The 21,594-nt window shown below is 39.4% G+C and overlaps 1 protein-coding gene across 1 annotated transcript in view; it reads right to left on the reverse strand.

Moving 5' to 3' along the window:
- Nucleotides 1-20,530, reverse strand: part of LOC134958796 (uncharacterized) — a 131,095-nt gene extending 110,565 nt beyond the window's left edge. Inside the window, exon 1 of the mRNA XM_063941520.1 lies at nt 20,477-20,530. Within this exon, the coding sequence (XP_063797590.1) occupies nt 20,477-20,530 (54 nt within the window). The remainder of the gene's footprint in view (nt 1-20,476) is intronic.
- Between the last annotated feature and the right edge of the window lie 1,064 nt (nt 20,531-21,594).

The raw sequence follows: 21,594 nt of genomic DNA on the forward strand, positions 1-21,594 counted from the left end.
TATACGCTGAAAACTCAGAATATACAGAGTGCACATGTGCACTCGATTTCGAGACAGTAGAAACTGACAACTCACTATCCACAATGAAGACACTATGAGAAACTAGAAAAAAAATTTATTGCTCAAATTGATCAATTCAATTGTCAATTTGAACAATTATGTTTTTTAGCATAAATATCAATAAACTCCAAGATTAGAACACTCCTTGAAAACGTGCGCCAAGCACGAAATGCGTTGGAGCTATAGCGAGGATGAGAGCCGCAGCAGTACCACGACGAAAGGACGAGAGCCGCAGCAGTTCCACTGTCTCTGCTGAGTGATGTCATCATCCCACAGCCCACGATCTGATCACTGACGGCAGCTGCACATGGGAGAGCCGCGGACAGTCTATTCCACACATACGACTGTGGAATTCCCGCAGGTGAATAAGAGGTAGGGACAGATAGGGACTACAGCGACACTCTATTTTTATAAAGTCCAGGATTTCCATTCAAATAGTCTACAAAAGAGCTGCAAACATTTGTTTAACCAATTTTATTTTTCAGGTGCCACACAACTACAATAGCGCTCAATCACATTAAACTATGAGAGCCTAGCAAATCCATGTGTGCCCTGGTTTTGCTAGGATCTTCCATTGGGTCATCATGGTCTGTAAGAGAATACACTGGAGAGACATCAGAATAAGTAAGAGGTGACAGTGTAGCAAAAAGCTAGACACTGGGAGTAGAAGCCTGCCATGGGGGTAATGGCAATGAGATCGCAGTGTGCAGGTGCCTAACTTAAAGCTAGAGATGTGTGGCGGGCACTTTTCGTGTTTTGGTTTTGGTATTGGTTCCTTGCTCGTGTTTTGGATCTGGATTGGTTTTGCCAAAACCACCCTTTCGGGTTTTGGTTCTGGATGATTTAAAAAAAAAAAAAAAAAAAAAAAACACATAAAAACTGCAAAAATCACAGAATTTGGGGGTAATTTTTATCCTACGGTAATATTAACCTCAATAACATTCATTTCCACTCATTTCCAGTCTATTCTGAACACCTCAAACCTCACTATTGTTTTTTAGGCCAAAAGGTTGCACCGAGGTGACTGTATGACTAAGCTAAGCGACACAAGTGTGCGTCACAAACACCTGGCCCATCTAGGAGTGGCACTGCAGTGTCAGACAGGATGGCAGATTTAAAAAAAATAGACCTAAACAGCACATCATGCAAAGAAGTAAAAGAGGTGCAATGAGGTAGCTGTATGACTAAGGTAAGCGACACAAGTGTGCGGCACAAACACCTGGCCCATCTAGGGTTGGCACTGCAGTGGCAGACTGGATGGCAGATTTAAAAACTAGTCCCCAAACAGCACATAATGCAAAGAAGTAAAAGAGGTGCAATGAGGTAGCTGTATGACTAAGCTAAAAGACACAAGTATGTGGCACAAACACCTGGCCCATCTAGAGTTGGCACTGCAGTCCCACTGCACTAATGACGGATACCAGATGCATGTCTAACTCCAACATAGCTGTCAAGGCCTCAGTTATCAGCTTTGCAGTTATCCGCTGTTGGACAGTCATTTACTTAGTTGAAGCAGTACAAGTGATTTTCCGACTTCCCCTCTGGGATGACGATCGACTCCCAGCAGCAAAAACAGCTGCGGCAGCAGCAGCAGGAGGATGTGGTTCTTGATCTTTCCATATTTTATCCTCAATTTTTGTTCTCCATTATTTTTCTGGAATTATATAACAAAATGAAGCAGAGGAGAGTGTACCTCTACACCACACAGGGCAAACACTGTAAAAATGATTTAGATTAAATATTAATAACCCCTTTATTTGGAGTAAATAATATACAGCACAGGACAGCACCACTGAACTTATATGGCAGAACCACTGGACATATACGTCAGTATCACTGGACAAATATGGCCGTATCACTGGATTTATATGGCATTATCACTGTATTTATACAGCAGTGTCACTGGACTGGATTTATACGCAGTACACTGGATTTATGCGGCAGTACTACTGGACTTGATTTTTAAGCCAGTACCACTGGATTTATACGACAGTACCACTGGACATACACAGCATTATCACTGGAATTATATGGCAGTACCACTGGACATGTACGGCAGTATCAGTGGACTGGATTTATATGCCAGTACCACTGGACATATACGACAGTATCACTGGACATATACGACAGTATCACTGGACATATACGCCAGCACAGGGACATCACCACTGGACTAGACTTATAAAGCAGCACCGGACATTTGGCAGCAGAGGACACTACCACTGTGACTGGACTGATGCAGCACAAAACACTACACTGGACTGATGCACCACTGGACTGGAATAGTCACCCCACTTTCCCTCCCGCACAGACACTGAGGATGGACATACGCCCTCTTGCTACACTCTCCAATTCCGGAGTGAAAATGGCGGCGACGCACTGCTCCTTATATGGAATCCAAAACCCGCGAGAACCCGGCAGTGGGATGACGTTTTGCCTTGTTCTGGTTTCCGAGTCAGGCAGGAAAACCGGAGCCGGGCTTTTGTACGGGCTCGGGTAGTGAAGTCCGGTAGTGTTCGGTTCTCAGGGAACCGAACCTGCTCATCTCTACTTAAAACCTGCACACATTGAGAGGCTGCAGGTTTAATCCTGGCTGGCCAGAAAGTAGAGGAGGCTGCCTGGGGAGACAGAAAGGGACTGGCTGGTGAGACAGAATGGGGGGGGGGGGGGGGAGAAAGGCTGGAGGAACAGAAGGGGCCTGGTTGGTGAGACACAATGGGGCTGCTGGAAGTGAGACAGAAAGGGGATGGCTATAGAGACAGAAGGGGACTAGCTGATAAGACACTGGGTAGCTGGCTGGACAGACACTGGAGAGCTGTAGCTGCAAAAACATGGGGGAGAACTGGGTGGGAAGCTGGAGGATTGACACATTACTTCCTCTTGTTTTAACACCATCTATTTTGCCTTTGGGTGGCTGGTAAGAACTTACTTATGGCCCTGTACATATATCAGCTACTGTGTCCATCTTACAAGAGTGCAGTCAGAGCTTTAGGTAGGCCCTAGACCCCTGTCCTCCCAGCTCTTAATGGCTCCCTGATGCCTGGAGAAAAATCCTCTCCTCTTTCCCAGGCCATCAATGTATGGATGGTAAGGATTGTTCCCTCCAGTCAGTGTTCAGAGAAAGAGTCTCTCCCACAGTGCCAACCCATGCCCCCTAAATTCTCTGGGGAAGCAGGGAGGGGACAGATATGAGAGGAGTGTAGACTGGTGGGGGGAAGTAGATACGATAGGGAGGAAAATGGTGGAATGGGGACAGAAGGAACAAAGATGACAGAGGGACAAATTTGGGGGGACAGAGAGGGAATGGTGGGAACAGAGAAGAACACTTGAATTTCAAACACCATAGCTATCGATGTGGCAAATGTTTGTTCCAAAATACTAGTCTTAATCAGACCAAGACAGTTAATAATTATTTTTATGGAGGTACTGAAATGTTATTAATCTGTAAAGCAAATTACTGGTTTATTATATTAAGAGGACAATATTAATGTTAATTTGGTGCAGATTATGAATTATTTAATGGGCTAGATGCATCATCGCTTGGAAAATGATAAAATGGAGAGTGAAAAAGTGCCAGACAATCAGGTCCTAACTCCATATCACAGGCTGTGTTTTGAAAAAATGGCAGTTAGGAGCCGATTGGCTGGTACTTTTTCACTCTCCATTTTATCACTTTCCAAACGATGATGCATCTGGGCAAATGTTTTAGTGCCACAAATGTGCAGTATACTTTGTGCTCACATCATTAATTAGTTACTTTAGCCCAAATCAACATACAACTATTATTTTCCACATAATATAATAATGACCCCTTAATATTATGTAAATATAATGTATTCATCTGCAGCCAAACTCCATACCTGACATACTGTAGATTAATTGGCGTTACTTAAATTATGAAGAGGAATATATTATATTTACATAATTTTAAGGTGTCATTAATTACCACCTATTAATTTACTGTGTGTCAGGTGGGCAGTTTGCAAGGTCAGGGAAGACAGAATCCTAATGAAATAACTGTATTATTAGTGTAGCCCCTATCATAAACTAATGTGTATTACCCGATTAATGATCACCTTATATTGCTCTCATAAAACAGGAAATAATATTGCTGTCTTAATATATGTATGTATTAATTTGGTCTCCCTATATAGTCCACCAAACCAAAATGTATTTTATATGCCATAATATACTCAATTGAATCAATTAATTAAAAAAAAGTTCCTCTACCCTTGTTTTTGTATAGTTTTTGGCTATTAAATATATTAATCTTGTTTAACGTGCCAGAGGGGTTACAACTACTACAGGTAGAGTATCCCTTATCCAAAATGCTAGGGACCAGAGGTATTTTGGATATCGGATTTTTCCGTATTTTGGAATAATTGCATACCATAATGAGATATCATGGTGATGGGACCTAACTCTAAGCACAGAATGCATTTATGTTACATATACACCTTATACACACAGCCTGAAGGTAATTTTAGCCAATATTTTTTACAACTTTGTGAATTAAACAAAGTGTGTGTGCATTCACACAAGTCATTTATGTTTCATATACACCTTATACACACAGCCTGAAGGTAATTTAATACAATATTTTTAATAACTGTGTATTAAACAAAGTTTGTGTACATTTAGCCATCAAAAAACAAAGGTTTTACTATTTCACTCACTCAAAAAAGTCCGTATTTCGGAATATTCCATATTTCGGAATATTTGGATATGGGATACTCAACCTGTACCACTTAAAACAGTTTATGTTACAAAAGAGAAATAGAGTTATTTTGTTGTAATGCACTGGTCACCACAAATATAAACTGAAAACTGCAAATATTTATTATTTTAATTAACTTTTAAACTTACAGTATTACCTTTTGTGCTGTCCGTAAGATTCATTCAAAATAAACTTGATTGGATCATACATAGGACAGTACAGATAGATTGATGATTCTGGTAGTAATAATAATAACAACAACAACAACAACATTTAGCAGGTGGCGACCACAATTTAATCTAAATCACCTTATGTCAATTAATATTGCCCAATAAGATTTTTATTACTTTGCCCCTTTAATCAATGATGATATATGGTCTTTATAGCTAAAACAGCATGCCACTAGAGCACTCTTGTTTCTCTCAAACACTTAAGTTTTTTGGCAATTTCTTCCAGCAGTTTTACAAACCGCAGACTGATAAAGTTAATGGTTAGTTATTTTATTAGGAAAAGGTTTGGGAAAGTGGTCTGTAAGACTTGTCTGGGGTGAATTTGCATCAGTTTTTTTTTTTTAGTAAATAGTGCAGAGATTTTCACAAAGCACCCTTTATAAAATATCCCCTATGGTGCGAGTGTCTTCTCATAATAGTCCCAATAGTGTAATGATACATTAAATTAAGGCTTTAAATACTACTGTATGAGATCTATTCAGGGATAGATTAAGGCCAACTGATGCCCTAAGCACAGCCATACAATGGTGCCACTTTCATTCAGTAATTACTTAAGGTAAAATAGGAGGTTGGAAGTGCATAAAGTTTTCAGGTTTTCTTTAGGCCGTTAGTCGGAAGTGGGTGGAGTGAAGTCTGAGGAATATCTCAGAACTTTGTAACCATGCATTTAAAGTAAATATGAGGGCCAATATCATTATTAGGCATGTGATAAAGATGGAAGCCATATTTGTTCATAAGACTCCATTTTATCTGACAAGTTGTTTCAAATTGTTTTTCAGCTTAGAATTGAAACAGGAAAAAGTACAGACACTGCATTTTGTTTGAACCCACATTGTGAAGTTATGACCTTTATCTAAGATATATTTTACAGTAATTTCCTTGCAGAAATATAATGTCAGCAGCTAGACATGTGAGCTTCAAAGGGTATTTGTCAGTTTGCGGTATAGCAGGTGTAAAAATATAACCAGACATATGTAGGTTTCGAGGTTGGCAAAACCCCCTAGTTATTCCACTTAAGAGCACATATAAAAAAATATAGACGTTGGCAAAATATATTACGTATAAGATAGAAGTTTTATTAGCCAATAGGATTAAGCTTTGTGTCAGGAAACGACGACACGATATGTGAATTGATATCACTTTATAATGTACTGCTGGTAGGAAATAAAGCACTCTCTGCTCTATTACTTTCCACTATATACACGTGTGGCTAGTTATTACAAAGGTTATTTTGTTGAATGGTCACTGGCTGCAGCCGTGTATGAACCTGATGCTGACTGACTAACTGAGTGCTTGCTTGCTTGAACTTGGTTAAGCAAAGGGTGCCCTTTCCTGGGCTCCCCTTTATCAATATGGAGGTTCCCAATCCGAGATCTCATATCACCTGTTGAACAGCGGACGACTGAGCGGACGGTTCCTGGACTGAGACTCAAAACCCATGCATGGTACGTAGAGATATTTCTCTGTAGACTCTCATTCCTGTTAACTATCCACTCTCTTCCGCTGGGAGACAGGCATCGGGATCGCACGCACAAAGTTCACTCAGTAAACAGGTTTTTCTCATTTTCATTCTATCTCTTGCTTATATGTGCTTATATGTGTTATAAAGGCGTAACAATGAATGATTGTGGAAGTAAATGAATTCTGAGTATTTAGAGTGTGTCTGCATATAACCAACTGATGGATTGTTAAACTAAACTTTGCTGCGACCACTGTCTTGTTTTGTCTTATATTGAGAATTAAAACGTAGGTTAAGTTTGTGTTACTGCAGTCTATATGTGTAGGATATTGTAGAAAGACTTTAAAAAAATAAGTCAGAGTTATGAAACAGACATGTCCCCTTTTGTAAGTGTGTAGTACTCTTAGTAAAGACACACCACGATCAGAAATTTTATTTACATTATATTTGTAATCCAGGACAATCACCCTTATTCTCTGAACCGTGGGAAGAGGGGTTTAACATTTTTGTACCAATAGGTTGTCATTTTATTCTTGAAGTAAGAAATATTGGAAAGGATTGGTCAGATATACTGTCTGAATTGGAAGGTTCAGAACAATATATTGTACATAATATAAAAGTCTAAGTTGTACTCACAGTAGAATATCATTGCATCTGACTTGCATATATTGCTAGCACCTCAACAAAACACGTCCTGTCGCTTTAAAAATTATAGCGTACAGAGTTAAGAAAAAAAAAATCAGGAACAGAAGTCGTTTAAAAAAAAAATTTTCTCTCTCTCTTTTGTGAGCTGTAACCACAGATTAGTGCGAGCACTGAATGCAAGTTAAATTTCCTGTCAGGATTGTGTCTGCATAGCAATCATACATAAGTTAGGGGAAGAACATCCATGTGTTTTAAAAGCAGTAGTGTACTCTGCAAAAGAAGGGGTTTGGGAAAATAGAGAAAACCCAGATGATGTGTTCATATTGATGGGATGTCATTTCATTCCAAAGGATAGTAACATAGGTAAAAATTGGTTGCAGATCACCTCTGTTTCAGGCAATTTTCCTCACAGTTATATCTCTGAGGATCTGTTAGATCCAGGCTACTGATATTTCCCGGATTTTATTGAATTCTTACTGGCCATAAGAATGGGAAATACAAATACTTATTCTTCAGATGAAGCACCTCGGAGTGCCATGGACATTATAAAGAATGTATATGGTGAGCAATGCTTGAAGGGTATGAGACGATTGTTTCAATGGGCAAAAGTGACTACTAATGGCACTAGACCCGGATAGGTTGAAACAAATTAGAGTAACCTATGGGGGATATGTGAAGGATAATAATCTGGAACAAAGTCTTGATTTGTGGATTAAAACAGGTAAATTACTTCGGTATAAGAAAAAGTTAGAAGAGTTAGGACAAACTCAAGAACAAATGGCTCTAATTAATATTGATGATTTTAAAGATGCAGACATATCTGAACAGGAAACAATGATACATAGAGGTCCCAAGAAAACCAAAGGGTATCCGTACTGGGCATGTCCAAATTGTAGACATTGTAACCCACCAGATGATACACTATGTCCAATTAGTCAAACACCTTGGTCCTATAAATGTATGCCCTGTAAAGAACCAAATGTTAGGAAATCTGTTAAATCTAAAAAGTTAATCAGTAAATGGTTGCCAGTGTTAAAAAAATAAAAGACCTACTAATTATACCTGAAGATGTGCATGCCACAGACTAATATATTGGTAGACTAAAAATTGTACAGCATGTAATGTCAAGAGACCAAAAATGTCTCCTAAATTTTTTTTATGTTTGGTCTCAAGCTTGGCATCTGCACCTCCAGTGTATAATTTACTTAAGAATTTGGTCCCTACAAAACTATATCCGGTGTACACATAAGATGCTGTCACACCTGGTGTAGCTGCTGACGGACCTAATCCAGTGCGCCAAAAGTTGCGCTGAACCACTGCATAATATAAAAAAAATTCAGAACTGTTAACATAACAGTTACAAAACTCCCTGATGTTAAACAATTTATAAAGTTCATTAGATATGTAAGAAAATTAAAAATAATTTAAACCTAAAAATAGAATCCAAAAAGGGTTATAAGTTTTCTGGATCCTGCTTAGTGATGGACAATTGGACTCAGGTGGCATGGAAATGCAAACATAAAACCAGCTGGTGGTAATCTATTCTTTACTCTTTTTTGCCTTCCCATGTGGGCTGGTCTGGTCCGTCATTAAGTAAAACTGGGGTCCAAAAGTCTGTTTCAGGCTGCTTGTGTCTCTGAAACTGCATGCTTATCAAATGGTGTAAAGAAAATATTCATAAATTGTAATCAGTGTGTTTGCACTTTTCTGTCAATTTGTGCCACAGAATAGCAAAATATATAGTCTGTAAATTACATTGGTAAATATGTATTTAATCAGTGGCTACAAATGACTTGTAGACTTCAATGGAAGTGTGTAATATAATGTATTATGTAAATTCTAATGGTTTATCATTAAACTCCAGCTAACCCCTGTTTGGAGTTGGGAGAGTGCTGGCTCACTCAGTGTTTTATTTGTGTGTGTAAAATAGTATTATCTTAATATAAAGTTTTGGATAAGTATAATAAAATGTGTTGTGGCCAAATGAATATTGCCCCAGCCAATAGCAAAGGGCTGTCATAAGACTACAAACATGACATGTATTTGCATTAAAAAGATCTCCACAGTAAAATTAATTTCTCTGTGTCTAAAACAGTAACAGTTCATAGGTAAATAATTAGGAACATGTTACAGATGTAAGAAAATATTTTCTTTAATGTACAGCTCGTTACTGTTCCAGTTAGTGTGTAATGAAATGTCAGAGAATCAGGAAGTGTTTGGGTGACTATTACAAGGGGTGGGGCCAAGTGATAAAGTAAACTAGGTATGAGAAGTGGGCAGAACTGTAGTTATAGTCCATACCCCTAAGATAAAAGTCTGCCCTCATGATACAATTACATGGTATAAAATCAAGATTGTAACTGTAAACTGTAACAATGCATAAATAATACCTCTAAAAGATGTTAGGTGAACATACATTAACATTGCATCACTGTTGATGCTTGGCATATAACAGTAAAGGAGGGAGGTTTATTTTTGAAATCTCTATGATGCACCTTACAACAGCTTAAGTCATTTCTAAAATTAATCACCTATTGTACAAAATACATTCCAAGGGCATCACAGAAAACTAAGTTTTATATGATGCCATCAAAAGAACAACAAGTGTAAGGTATTTTTAAATAAAACCAAAATGTCAAGACTTATTGCTATTCATATATTAAAAAAAGAAATGTAGGGTACATAGAAAAAAGTTACAATATGCACCAGACAAAGTACAATTTCTGGTACACTGCATTTCTGCTTATAGTAAGCATATCACTACAAAAAGGAGGAAAATTATTTCAAAAGTTAAACCTCCTCAAACATGTAAACAACTCATATCCTTTTAGGACTGATCACTTATTGCAAAGAGTGAATTGTAGGCGCATCACAAAAACTACTAGTGTTATATGATGCCCTAAAGGGACAAAATGCACAAGGTGCATTACTCATAACACAAAAACAGCTAAATGCTTTTTGTCAGCTAAAAACAAACATAATATCACTGGGACTTCCTAATTATGCAAGGCCTTTCAATTTGTTTTGTTGTGAAATTTCAGGCCATAAAAAAAATAAAATAAAATATTAACGCAGGTACATGGTGACAAACAGCGACCCCTAGCGTATTACTCAGTACAGTTAGACCCAGTCATACGGGCAGCACCAACATGTGTCAAGTCAGTAGCAGCAGCAGCGTTATTGTTAGACAAAGCTGCTGATATTGTTCTGGGTCCTCCCTTAACTGTACAGGTGGCTCACTCAGTGACTGAAATTCTGAACCAAGCGCAGACTAAACATTTATCTGCTGCTAGACTAACCAAATATGAAGTAGCATTGCTTACACCATCCAATGTCACCATCAAACATTGTACTTCTTTGAACCCAGCTACATTATTGCCGCTGGTTTTAAAAGAGGGGAATGGTGCGAGTGATGATGAAATGACAGGCACAGAAAACCAATAAAACATGCAGACTGTATTAGGGCATTATTTGCTGCCTTTCAATTGCCAAAGAAATTAGCCGTTATAAAGGTCAAAGCGCACACTAAAGAGGATACTGCAGAGGTCAGAGGAAACGCTTAGCTGATCAGGCTGCAAAAGCTGCAGCAGTCCAGCCTCTGCCAGACACTCAGGTGATGTTAACTGTCACACCAGAGTCATTAGACTTACAGTTATTGTGCAAATTACAAGCACAGGCCTTAGGCAAGGAGAAGAAGGATTGGGAAAAATTAGGTGGGCGAATACACGGTGACAGGTGGATGGTGGAAAACCATCTCTGTTTACCACGCTCACTTTACCCAGTCTTAGCACAAATATTGCATAAAAAAAACTCACCAATCAAGAGATGCAATGGTGAGGATTCTGAACCAACATTGGGTAGCACCAGGTTTCACACAGGCAGCACAAGCTTATGTTGCAGGGTGTGTAACTTGTGCTTTACATAACCCAGGAAAGGTTGTGAAGGTACCAGCAAAAAGTACCCCACAAACCTGCTACCCCTTTCAGCGATTACAAATAGACTTTATCCAGTTACCTAAATGTTCTGGGTATAAAAATGTACTTGTGTGCAAAGACCTATTCTCAAATTGGGTTGAAGCTTGGCATTGTAAAGCAGAAAACGCCAAAAACAGTTGCAAAAAAGTTAATGCAAGAAGTAATATGTAGATATGGAGTACCTTAAGTTATTAAAAGCAACAGAGGTACCCATTTCACAGGAGAAGTATTAGGCAAAATTCTGTCAGATTTAGGTGTTACTCAGGCCTTTTACACTCCCTATAGGCAGAGTAGTAAACATGTAGAAAAACGTATTACCTTAAAACTAAAGCTATAAAAATAAGTTACAGAAACAGGCAAAACATGGCTAGAAGGTTTACCCATTGCTCTGTTCTCACAAATACTTCAAGTGAAAAGCATGGGTTAATACCATATAAAATCTTATTTTGGTATTGTTGCTAGAATAATATGTTATTTTCCCCAGCAGCTTCTGCATGAGCATGGTAACTTAACTTATTATGTAATGCATATATAACAGCAACTAACCAAATTGCACGGCAAAGTTTTTGATTCTATTCCAGACACCAACTGTTCCCAAGACTCACATGAACTAAAGCAAGGTGACTGGGTGGTCACTAAGAAAGAGAAAGTCTCTTGAACCCAAATTCAAAGGACCATTTTAAGTTCTGTTGACTACCGCCACTTCAGTCACGTTGAGTGAAAGAAACTCGTAAATAAACGCATCTCATTGCAAGAAAGTGACAAAGGAAGTATTATCCAATCACGATACACAATCAAAATATATAGATACAATTTAATAGGCCCCTGGCCATATAAGGGTCTGGGGGATGTATAATGTGTAACTTAGTTCTTCTTGTTAGCATGGTTATTCTTATATAAACAGTAATGATTGAATCTTACTTATATGAGGAGTCAAGTGATAATGCAATAATCAGTAACTATGCCAAAAATAACAGAACAAAAGGGAATACACATAGGATGTCAACAATTACCCAGGTAAAGACAAATAGGCATAGAAGATGCTAGTCATTGAATGTAAAACAGGACCAATATAAACAGTTGTCACCAATTGTTTACTGTATCTGCAGGCTAGTATGTCACTTCGCAGACCATCTATGAAGTAAAATGTTGTACTTATTTAATAAATTATACTAGCCCAGAAGATATTATTGATGAAAAGATAAATGAAGTAATACAGTTGAAAAATCAGTTCGCTACTAATCATAATTATACCAGTGTATTTTCAGATTCTCTCTTTTCTTGGTTTTATAAACACTATATAACCAATTGCTTTTCAGAAATATTATCTATTGTTGCTAAGGAACTTGTTTTGCTATTAATTGCATATTTTAAGGCTTATTATGTGGATACTGACACTAAAATGTTTTTCTACCGAAGGCATTGCTGAAACTGCTAAACCGCTACCAATTAATATGAAACTTATTGGAGGAGCTATAATATACAATTCCACATTCTTCTACAGTGAGACCTGCCATACCAGATACACAGAAGCTTCCAGCTGTCCCTACTGTTAGGATGACGTAATCTAATGAACTTTGCCATCACAATATTGAGTCAAAAAGACTTTCAAGGACTATTGAGCAAGGACTATGAACATTATAATGATTCCATCCTCAAAAGACTCCTCTGCTTTATTAACTTTCTTTTGTGGTTAGGGATAAGAAAATAGGGAACATTGGTTCTGCCGAAGCATAGGGATGTTGAATGGACTAGCCCATGCCTGGAGTGCCCTTATGGTACACCAGTCGTGAAAGTAGGTGTCCCTATAGAATCAATGACCAGGTAAAGGAAGGGTAAATTAAAATTAGAAACAAAGAGGGGAAGTTGATAAAGATGGAAGCCATATTTGTTCATAAGACTCCATTTTATCTGACAAGTTGTTTCAAATTGTTTTTCAGCTTAGAATTGAAACAGGAAAAAGTACAGACACTGCATTTTGTTTGAACCCACATTGTGAAGTTATGACCTTTATCTAAGATATATTTTACGGTAATTTCCTAGCAGAAATATAATGTCAGCAGCTAGACATGTGAGCTTCAAAGGGTATTTGTCAGTTTGCGGTATAGCAGGTGTAAAAATATAACCAGACATATGTAGGTTTCGAGGTTAGCAAAAACCCCTAGTTATTCCACTTAAGAGCACATATAAAAAATATAGACGTTGGCAAAATCTATTACGTATAAGATAGAAGTTTTATTAGCCAATAGGATTAAGCTTCGTGTCACGAAACGACAACACGATATGTTAATTGGTATCACTTTATAATGTACTGCTGGTAGGAAATAAAGCTCTCTCTGCTCTATTACTTTCCACTATATACACACGTGTGGCTAGTTATTACAAAGGTAATTTTGTTGACTGGTCACTGGCTGCAGCCGTGTATGAACCTGATGCTGACTGACTGAATGCGTGCTTGAACTTGGTTAAGCAAAGGGTGCCCTTTCCTGGGCTCCCCTTAATCACATGAAAACTATGAGAAAACAGAATTTCAGCCACAAAATGGTTGGGTCCTGACAACTAAAAATTCCACACCATCATGACTGAATGCTCAGTACAGAATGCAGCAGACATTATGTATGGAATGGTATGCAATTACAGTATGTAATGTGCTTATACTGAGACTTACCAGACAATTGCTAAATGAAATCCCATAATACAGGTAGGTATTTTCTCTCCAACGCACAATTGAAATTACCTTATGGCTCTGCAGTCTCCACTACTTAATGAGACAAACTCCATATACTGGATGTAAGCTGAAGGAAGAGCATGGTAGAGGGTGGATCACTCTGTTTCTAAATTGCAGAGGGAACACAAATATTTCCTTTGGTAAAACAAGATGTCTGGATATGCTGGACAAGTGGAATGATTGATGGAGTGCCTTAGCAGAATGACGCCATACCACTACACTTACAGTACTTCCACTCTGCTGGCAGAGCATTATCAATTCTTTGGAAGGCATCATCTTGCACAAATATTTTTTTTTTTATCTGGAAGGTTTACTACCACTTCCCTCCTCCAGTCATAATTTTACATCTTGTTCACTAAAAGTCATCCAGCTAATGTGAAAAATCAGTAATAGTAGGAATAAAATAAAGATCTTGAAGGTTCATAACACAAATCAGCTGATGAGTGGATTGCTAGCCAGACCCAGCCATGTTAATACTCCAGTGTTATGAGCAACAGATGTGCAGTTAATGCATGATCTACATAAACAGACAGTACAGTGACGTGCGGTGAGGTCATCTGCTGGGAAGGCACTGGCTTCTCCAGTACATCCCCAGTAGCACAAGAACACAAACCTCAGCTCCCTTTTTAGGAACATGGGATACTTTACAGTACATTGGGGTTGTGGGCTGATACTGCAGCCATTGTGTATATACACTGTAATTACAGGACATACCCCAAAGTACCCAGAAAGCAGCCAAAGCCAGCTCCAGGTCTACTAGCACACTGAGCCTTCGGAGCACAAACTACTATGAAAGAGGACGTGGCCTTGCAATTATAAAATCAAATAATAAATATATACTATATTATCACCCCGCTACACACACACAATTGGCAGCCTTACACATAATACCCCCAGTATAGTGCCAGATAAACGTAATGCCCCCAGTATAGTGGCAGTTACACGTAATGCCCCCTGTAGTGCCAGTTACACATAATGTGTCCTGTAGTTCCAGTTACACACGCAATGAGTCCTGTAGTGCCAGTTACACGTAATGCATCCCATAGTGGCCGTTACAAGTAATGCGTCCCATGTATCCTGCTTAGAGTCGCCGGCAGGAGAGTGCAGCAGGTCTGGTGCTGCTGCCGAGTCTGCTGCCTGAGAGGAGAGCGTCGGCCACCACTGCATGGTACTCTGGGCTTCCTGGCGCCACCTCCATGGCCGCTGACAAAGATTAGCTGCTGCGATTGGCTCTCCCCAATCCCCGGTGCTGCCAGATGCACCTGCGGGGTAACAGGTGACAGATGGGGGTAGAAGCAGGGGGTAATAGCAGGGACACAGGTGATAGATGGGGGTAGTAGCAGGGAGTAATAGCGGGGACACAGGTGACAGATGGGGTAGTAGCAGGGGGTAATAGTGGGGACACAGGTGACAGATGGGTGTAGTAGCAGGAGTTAATAGGAGGGACACAGGTGACAGATGGGGTAGTAGCAGGGGATAGTAGCAGGGACACAGGTAACAGATGGGGTAGTAGCAGGGACACAGATGATGTTTGTGATAGTAGAAGGGACATAGGTGACAGATGGGGGTAGTAGCAGGGGTAATAACAGGGACACAGGTGACAGATGGGGTAGCAGGGGGTAATAGTGGGTATAGAAAGTGACAGATGGGGTACTAGCAGGGGGCAGTAACACAGATGATGTTAGTGATAGTAGCAGGGACACACGTCACAGATGAGGGTAGTGAAAGTAGTATTAACAGCAGGTTGGGGAAAGTAGAAGTGATATCTGGGGGTGTTGATAGTAGTGCTAGTAGTAGAGACTGTGTGTGTGTGTGTGTGTAATGGAGGAGGATGATCATACAAGATAACGGGGGTGCAGTCAATACCTGCCCTTCTGGAAGCCAGGATGGACCATAATTCATTAGGCACAAGATTCATGTCTTAAAGTAATGATGGACTGTCGTTTCTCTTTGCCGAGTTCAGTGGTTTGTGCCATAATATGGATTACAACAGTAGTCAAATAGGGGTGTCCACTGTGTACTAACCCTACCTCTGCACAACACAACTGATGGTCTCAAACACATTAAGAAGGCAAGTAATTCCACAGACTGACTCTTGACAAAGCACACCTGTTAATTCAAAACCATTCCAGGAGACTACCTCATGAAGCCGATTGAAAGAATGCCAAGAGTGTGCAAAGCGGTCATCAAAGCAAAAGGGGGCTACTTCGAGGAATCTAAAATATAAAACCTATATTGTTTTGTTTAACATTTTTTTGTTTACAACATAATTCCATGTGTGTTCTTTTATAGTTTTGATGTCTTCAGTATTAATCTACGATGTAGAAAATAATTAAAATAAATAAACACCATTGAATGGAACTAGAGTATTTCATAGGTTTACACATAGTCTTAATAATATCAAAAATTCCAAATCAGTAAGGTTTTTCTAAGAGGTGAATTACTGCTTAACCACTTGCCAGGCATGTTCCCATCAGATGCGACCACACCACGCTGGGCTTTCCCTGACATGATAGCATCTAATGTGACCTATCAGAAAGCACCTTTGCAGCTGCAGGAAGAGAAGCTTCCTTCAATTGCTGCTCTCAGAGGGACCTCCAATCCCTCTGCTTCCTGGTTCCTTCTCTCCCCCCTCCCACCCCCAGTGCATGCCGAGCTGCCGGTCAGCACCCCCCTGCAGACACTAACTATGCTGGTCACAATGTTCCAATAATCGACAGTCCGATTATTTTTGAGCGTTTTTGGAAAAAATATTAGTCAGCTAAGTGATTAAATCACTTAATGTATATTACCAGATAGTTGCATGAACGCAATGGCACAGCAGCTCATAACATTGCACTGTCTTTCCAAAGTAACTTGAGTACCACAATATTTTTAACGTGGGGGAATCCTCTAATGATGATCCTTAGTTTTTTTTGCAGATAGTAGATTGTAGTCTGTTCAATAGGATATTTGACAAACATTATCAATCACAGTAAATCTCTTAAGGATTTAATTCTATTGAGAGGCTGTTGCGAGTGTTTAGGGTCTGAAAAATAATTTATTTACGTGCAAGCACCATAGTAAAATTGCTATTATTAAATCCCTCCTGTCTTATTATTTTACACAGAATAGCTATACTGTATTACAGATTGTCTTGTTTAACAAATTGGTCCCTATAACTACTACACAATAATTACCTATTTTGCAAAAAAAAAAAAAAAAAATCCAATTCTTGAACCCTTCTAATATTTAATAATATATTTTTTTACATCTTTACTTTTCATAGCCTGGATTATTCAAATCAAAATAACTGTCTTGCATAAAAAATAAGCCTAGTTTATCTACACTTCACAGCTTCTGCAAAGTACATATTTGACATATGGATGATGCCACCTGTCACGTAGTGTTAAGACATTGTGATGCACAACACACTGACAAGCCTTCACATTCTAAAATTAATTGCAGGCACACAAATGCCAGGAATTGTCTGAGCATGACAAGCTAGTTCATGTTTTCAGCAGTAACTAAGCTAAATTCATTTAGCACAGCTGAGATAAATGAAAAATAAAATACTTTTTTAGAGTCGGTAATTAAAAATTAGTCAGCCTAACATATTTCCTAAAGTCAATTTATACAGAGGATAGTTCACATAACAGACATAGAAAGTTCTATTGTGCTGTCCTAAACTAGTAGTGCTCAACCATTTTAAGCGGAGACTCCAAGTTTTGGTATGCATTTGTTCTAGGATCTCACAAGCACTAGTTTGCCATAGAATGGATAGAGTACCCTATAGGTCTAAGAATATTATGACAAAATCAAATAGAAATTTTGCATGTACAGTAAACAAAGTACAAAGGATATCATAAAACATATTTAATATGGTAAAAGTAATGGACAGTGTTTTAGTAACAGGAAAAAAAGATAATTCTGCCATTGTTTATGGTGGCAGAAAACTAATGTCCAAATAACTGAAAGACTATATGCACTCATCACTTTTTTTTTTTTTATAAAGCCTCTACAGTAGCAATACTGGAGGGTTTGAGCATTGTATGGGTCAAGCATGTACAGAGTGTTTGAGAGAGAGGAATCTCTTGTGAAGGGAGGAAAACGGTTGATAGTTAAAGATTCTCTTGTTTTTCCAATCAGCCAGGAGAGGAGTACAGGACATTTTTGATACCCTACTTACGGTGATGATACTTATGGTGTGGAGTGGGTGCAAGTTGGAGTGACCTCTTTAATAGTTGGACCTTCTGCCTTTTTTGTGCTTGCCGGCAACGTTGGACTCCGACCACTGCTCAGCAGAGAGGCAAGGGTTCTTCCCCTAAATACAGTAAATGCAAAACCAGACTGGCATGCACAATAATGGAATATTTTATTTAAATGCCCCCAGATGAGAACTAGAATGAGGCAGCAAGATGGTTTTTATAAATTATATTATTTAATATGCACCGTATATTAAGTTCACTATAAATTTAATGTAGTCTCACACTTACCGGTAACTTTATCACTAATGAACTATCACTATAAAATGACAAAATGTTTAAGACAAATTCTAAATACACTTTGGTTCGACTTCTATGGAACCTGATCCGCTCCGAAGCCGGGATCTGAGCACAGCCGAGCCACGGCTCGGGTATTCCATCCAGACTCTGTGATTCATGCAGTTTTAAATGCGCTGCAGGTTATAAAAAAAATATATACAGTATATATATATATATATATATATATATATATATATATATATATATATAGTTAAGTTCTATTGTTTGTACCTTTTGGTGCGATATACCCTATTGCGCTTTCATTCCGTGCATCTCTTCCTGTGATTCATGCAGTCAAAATGGATAGCAATCAATTTAGAAAACACCAATCTGCTGCCACCTTTCATGATGATGATGGTCCAGCATCTACTAAAGTCGGTGCTCAAGGGCATAGCGGATCTAAATCAGGGCATCTAAAACCAAAAACCCAATATACAGTCATATAGAAATAAACACCACTTACATAGGGAAGGTTTGGGGCAAAAACATAAAATTGCCAACATGGCATTCACCACACGCAGTGGCTAGGAAAGGCTCAGGCCTTGGCCTTTATTTCTCATTTGTTGTTTTGTACCTGTCAGCGAGTCATCTTCTTCTGCCTCTTATGATGCCTCAGACTCGAAGTCTAAAAGTGGTGTTAAAAAAAAACTGAAAACCACTAAAGCACTACAACAAACTGTGCAATCAGAAACAGAAATGTCACAAAAACCTGAGTAGAGTCTATGTGTGAATCTGACCTATCTAATACTGTACTCGCAGAGAAGCCACCATCCACTTTTCTATTCCCTTTGTGTATGTAGGTATGAGCAGCATATAGATGGAGCCGTGCTCATCTGAGGCGGCTCCGTTGTAGATGAGCGCTCCCGGGGTGACTAGGCAATCCCTCTGCCTAGTCATGCCAGGAGCACACTGAAATGCTCCCATTCAAGTGAATGGGGCGTGTGCACATCACAGACATGCACACACCCTGGATGTGGCCACGATTAGCGTGCCTCCATCTGTAGTTATTGCTGATGACATAGAAATTGAGGATGCCACTGTGGAATTGCAAGAGGATGAGTGGGAGATTTTTCTAGCCGACATTGGCATTAATGAGGAAGTTGAGGATGAGGATATTGTTTGTGTTATTCAGGCACTAGTGGAAGCATCTCCTGGCCATGATACCAAAAAGGCCATTGTCATGCCTTGACATAGGAAAAACAAATCCATCTCTTATGGGTGGAATTATTTTTACTAAAATCCTGATAACTTTTGTCAAGCCATCTGTAGCTTTTGTGGGACCACAGTAAGTAGAGGTAGAAATGTTAAGCATCTAGGAACCTTCCCCCTCTTATGTCATCTGCAGCAGGTTCAGGGCAAGTATTTGATAACATCCACAACTGGTGCTAAAACATAAGAACAAGCAGCCCAGAATCAGCTAGCTCCCTTCTATCTACTAGATCCGAGCACCTGCAATCTCCACCACCAACACCTTCATCCTCATTATTCTCATTATTGATCAAAGATAGTCCTGCAACCAATTTGTCAATGCTTCTTTCCAGGATTCCCCAGAAGAATCCTTGCTGCTACTGCTGCTGGGGGTTGATCTTCATCCCAGAAGTGGACCAAGAAGACTGGTTGTTCACAAAACAATTGACTTTTAAACAATCCTTTGCAAAGGGAAGCAAGTATGATAGTTCTAACCCATTTGCACAGCGGATCGCTGATGCCATGAGTGCTATGCTAATATTAGATCTGCATCCAATATCCACCATTAATGCAGTGGGTTTTACATAGTTAATTGAGGTCCTGTAGCCCCAGTACAAAATTCCATCTCGATTCCATTTTACCCAAAAAGCCATTCCTTGGCTGTACTGGGATGTTAAACAAAATATCAAATTATTGCCCTACAAAATGCCATTGCATCCCCTGTCCACTTAACCTCAGATATGTGGATAAGCAGTAGTGGTCAAACTAAAAATTACTTGACTGCGATAGCCCACTGGGTGGGTGAATCACCTTCAGCAGCAGAAGCAGTATCTAACAAACAGTGCCAGCTCACTCAGAGGCAGGCTAATTTGTGTATCACTAGCTTCACTACGAGGCATTCCACTGACAACCTCCTAGAAAAACTGAGGGATGTCATAGCAGCTTGGCTTACCTCACTTGGACTCTCCTCAGGATTTGTAGTTTCTGATAACACCACAAATATCATGAAAGCATTACAGCTGGGTTAATTCCAAGACATTCCCTGTTTTGCTCACGATCACCTTGGTGATACAGGGTTTTTAAAAAAAAATAAATACCTGGGGCATGCAAGAGATGCTGTCTGTGGCCCAAAGATTTCAGGACATTTCTGGCATTCAGAAACAGCATGCAGGATATTGCAGCACCTGCAAGAACAGTTCAATTTGCTCTATTATCAACTGAAGCAAGAGGTGGAACTTTATATAATTCAGCAATGGAGGAACAGCAAAAAGCCATCCATAGCTATACAACAAGTCATGAGAGGAGCGGGAATGTACCTTAACTCAGTGCAGTGGAGAGTACTTTTTGTCTTGCTCAAACCCTTTGAAGTAGCCTCCTGTGAAGCGAGTTCTGACACTAGCTTGAGCCAGGTGATTCCCTTATTTAGGCTTAAGGAGGAGATGAAACAAAGCGAATCCGCAAAGTATGCTGGACTTGTAAATCAAGTCCTTGAATCGCTTCGCCAGGATCCAAGGGTTGCCAATATTTTGAAATCTGATCACTACATTTTTGCAACCGTGCTTGATCCTAGGTTTAAGTAATTTGCTGTGTCTTACTTTCTTTTCTACTGACCCAGATCTTAAGAGATGAAAAGAGCTCCTGGTGAGCAAGCTGGCATCTCAAGTTACACATGGCACTACAAGAGCTTCAACTTCTCCGGCAGCATCTAGGAAAAAGCTCACCTTTCCCAAAAGACCTTGTGGTGATGCAGATATGTCAACACAACATTTTGACATCTGGTCAGGTCTAAGGTGGTCATTCGGAGTTGCTTGCTTACTAGCAGTTTTTAGCAGCCGTGCAAACATATAGTCGCTGCCCACGGGGGATTGTATTTTCGCTTTGCAGGAGCGCAAACGCCTCTGAAGCAGTACGCCAGCAAACACATTTTGTGCAAAACAAGACCAGGCCTGTAGTTACTTATCCTGGGCGATGATTGCTGCGACGAGTGACACAGTAATGACGTCATATACCCGCCCAGTAAACGCCCGACCAGGCCTGTGTTTTTCCCAAACACTCCTAGAAAACGGTCAG

Source organism: Pseudophryne corroboree, chromosome 9 (assembly GCF_028390025.1).
Source record: "Pseudophryne corroboree isolate aPseCor3 chromosome 9, aPseCor3.hap2, whole genome shotgun sequence".
Taxonomy (NCBI): domain Eukaryota; kingdom Metazoa; phylum Chordata; class Amphibia; order Anura; family Myobatrachidae; genus Pseudophryne; species Pseudophryne corroboree.